Consider the following 2940-nt stretch of genomic DNA (forward strand, 5'->3'; position numbering starts at 1 on the left):
TGGGCATGAACATTAAAATGTGTGCCTCAAGATTGCAACAGAGCCACAGCCTTTACAGTATGTATGTTTAATGATTCACTGTACAATTTTACACATTAGTGGCACCAAGTGGCAGCAAAGTGTAACTGTTGGTAATATGAAACAGTTCTTTTACCTTTTCAGCTTGTGACAGAGCAGTGACTGGCCTAACAGCCCCGTTCGAGCTGTTCATTGATATTTTTCTCTTCTAATCTGCCGAGGCGTTACTTCTTGAGAGCAAGGCAGAAAACGGAGCACATGACCTCCACCAAGACAGCTAAATTTTCAAACAATGGTTTACATGTGTCATTCTTCATTCAAGTGCAGTAGTTTACAAGAAAATGGAACATTTGTAATATTTTTCCAACTGTTGGTCACAATGGTGAGTTACTTCCTGCCTCTGGCCTGACTTTCCACCAAATGTCACTGACATCTGGAAACAATTTTAAGATGATAAGCTATTTAGATACAAAAAAATGTGCTAACACTATGCTTTACTATGTGCAGAGTTTTTAAAAAAAAGTATATATATTATAGAATATTATTGTACTTTCTACATCCAACAAAATCATCTCTAGTCTGAGAACCACTAATTCAGATTAAATCAGTTGGCTCAGTTGCTGTGTCTGTTGATGAGACTGTCTTCTTGTTTTGTGTCTTACATTTTCTTCTGTGCACTAAGAAGCCAAATAAAATGGGACGTTGAGTTAGTGAACAACAAGAAGATGACATGCACATTAAGACTAATATTTGGACGAAACAGTAGCTGGTCCCTCCCCTAATAATGCATCAGAGCTACATTTGGTCTTGCCTGCACCTCGTCACACCACTTCTTCGTGTCTTCTGGTCCCAGTTCATGAACTAAAATGGTGAAATAGGTGTATTTCAACAGAAACCAGTCCAACCTGGAGCAGCTTCACATCCGTTTGTGTTGAGGTATCGCTGTGTGTGGAGACGAGTGTCTTCACTCCCCGGAGTCGTGCAGCTGTCGGGGCAGAAAGAAGATGGCCTTCTGTCCAATGTGAGTCCTTGGACCCAGTTTAGGTTTTCCGTTCTTTTTCAGAGCCACGTACCAGTTGCCCTCCTGATATTTCTGAGATAGATATGTGTTGTAGTGGTTCTCCTCCAACTTCTCCAGGAAGTAACATTCATCAGTTACTGTGGGCTGAGAGAGAAACACAAAACAAGCACCAACAGCTGACAGCAACTTTAGTTGTTAGGTTTGAGGTTAAAAGTTTAAAAAGGCTGTCACCAAAGTTTAGATCAAGATTGTATTCATCTTCATATTCAATTTAATGTACTTATTTACTGTCACAGAAATCATCAGGGCTACTGTAGATACTCACTGAACTGAACAATCGCCCTTCATCGCTCATGGCCAAATATCGCTCGGCTTCTGTTCCCTGGATGACCACTACGCCTCTGTCCACAGCATTGAGCTTTAAAACAGCTGAAAAGAGGAAAAGTTTAAAGCAACAGCTGACACCTATAAATACACTTCTACAAACATGGGTCACCTTCTCTGGCCAGCGAAAAACAGCAAGGACAGATCTGAGATTTGTGTGTCAGTTCAGACATTGTTGCTGTTTCCTCTCAGCTTCAGTCAGCTGACAGATGAACGGACAGAAGACATTTAAACAATTTAAAATCTTTGCTCTCCAGTTGAATGACTAAATGAATGACAGCTAGACAGCCAAATGAATATTAGAGCAGCCTGTTATTCTTGTGACTGAATACATTTGTTGTCTTGACGTCTTCAATGTCAGTCAGTCTCTCCAGCATTTGAGACGGACGTACTCAAGTATAAAACGGATAATTAAAAAGGATAAATGGCAACCGTGCTTTTATTTCATCTGTTGTCCCTGGGCAGATGTTTGATGGAATAAATGACATAAAATGCAAATATACAACAATAAATCTGTACAAAATATCACAGTATGCAAGTAAGGGGACTGATAAAGACAGTGCTTTTGCATTTTATTCCTCGTGCAGTTAAAAGGGACAGTTCACCCCAAAATCAAAAATACATTTTTCCTCTTCCCTGTAGTGCTGTTTATCCAACTACATTGTTTTGGTGTGAGTTGCTGAGTTTTGGAGATATATATTCATGTAGGAACTAAATAGTGCTCACTGCTCGCAACAAATCTAATGGTCATCTTGAGTAACCGGGTCATGATTTCTGGAAACAGACATTGCTGTTGAGTTTTTCAAATGTATTTTTTTTGGCGCTTTGGGCGCCACAAGCCAAGTGCCATATATTCCCATTATATTATATTAAAATCTCTTTTCCTGGTCTTTGAATCTGACACACCTGCAGTTAAGGAAGTGAACGCATCAAGCTGTAGGCCTGACCAGGATGTAAAATGCGCTGTGTGCTGCAGCAGTCTTACTGTGAACGTCCCCGTCATCCCTCTGGCCCCGCACTGTCCCATCGGGGAGGATCTGGAGGTGATGTCCGCCATTCATGCAGTACAGGCGAGTCCGCCGCCTGTAGTCCCGCAGCAGGCCGCTGTCCACAGGCTGATCCTCTGATACAAACGCCTCCTCATCCGCCATTCTGCTCGGAGGAAACACAGCTGTGCAATCAACAGGAGGGTTTGCAGAGGAGCCTGGTTTTCTATGAAAAATAATCAGCCGACTCTGTCTCCTGCAGCGGTCAGGTGTTTACATGCTCGTGAACGAGCGCAGAGATCACACAGGCAGCTGGATGCGCGTCCCCGACTCCTCCTGGCCTCAACCTCCCACTGGGATAATAGTGAGGAGTGTGATCCAGACCTCAAATCTAACTTTTTTTAAAAGTGTAGTAATGTTGTGTTATTAGTATTATTTTGTATTTTTCTTTTATTTACTCATTTGAAAATAATTCTGTAATTCATCACAAGGAAAAACAACACTAGAAGCAATAAGTAGGAGAACAGGCCA

At 41.7% G+C, this 2940-nt stretch overlaps 1 protein-coding gene across 1 annotated transcript; it reads right to left on the reverse strand.

Annotated features, from left to right (window-relative positions):
* Positions 1 to 51: 51 nt before the first annotated feature.
* Positions 52 to 2746, reverse strand: fgf1a (fibroblast growth factor 1a). Its single transcript, XM_044204665.1, has 3 exons — positions 2409 to 2746; positions 1365 to 1468; positions 52 to 1183 (listed from the first exon to the last, which is right to left on the reverse strand). Exons 1-3 carry the CDS (start codon positions 2572 to 2574, stop codon positions 983 to 985), a joined length of 471 nt encoding a protein of 156 aa, XP_044060600.1. The 5' UTR covers positions 2575 to 2746; the 3' UTR covers positions 52 to 982.
* Positions 2747 to 2940: the final 194 nt, after the last annotated feature.

Source organism: Siniperca chuatsi, linkage group LG8 (genome assembly GCF_020085105.1).
Source record: "Siniperca chuatsi isolate FFG_IHB_CAS linkage group LG8, ASM2008510v1, whole genome shotgun sequence".
In the NCBI taxonomy this organism is placed as follows: Eukaryota; Metazoa; Chordata; class Actinopteri; order Centrarchiformes; family Sinipercidae; genus Siniperca; species Siniperca chuatsi.

Bases quoted from the DNA above. Each gene is read 5' to 3' on its own strand.
- fgf1a (XM_044204665.1), bottom strand. From the start codon at position 2,574: ATGGCGGATGAGGAGGCGTTTGTATCAGAGGATCAGCCTGTGGACAGC. The intron at 1,469-2,408 runs GTAAGACTGCTG...TCCTCTTTTCAG, and splicing joins GGATGACGGGGACGTTCACA to CTGTTTTAAAGCTCAATGCT. The intron at 1,184-1,364 runs GTGAGTATCTAC...TTTCTCTCTCAG, and splicing joins AAGGGCGATTGTTCAGTTCA to CCCACAGTAACTGATGAATG.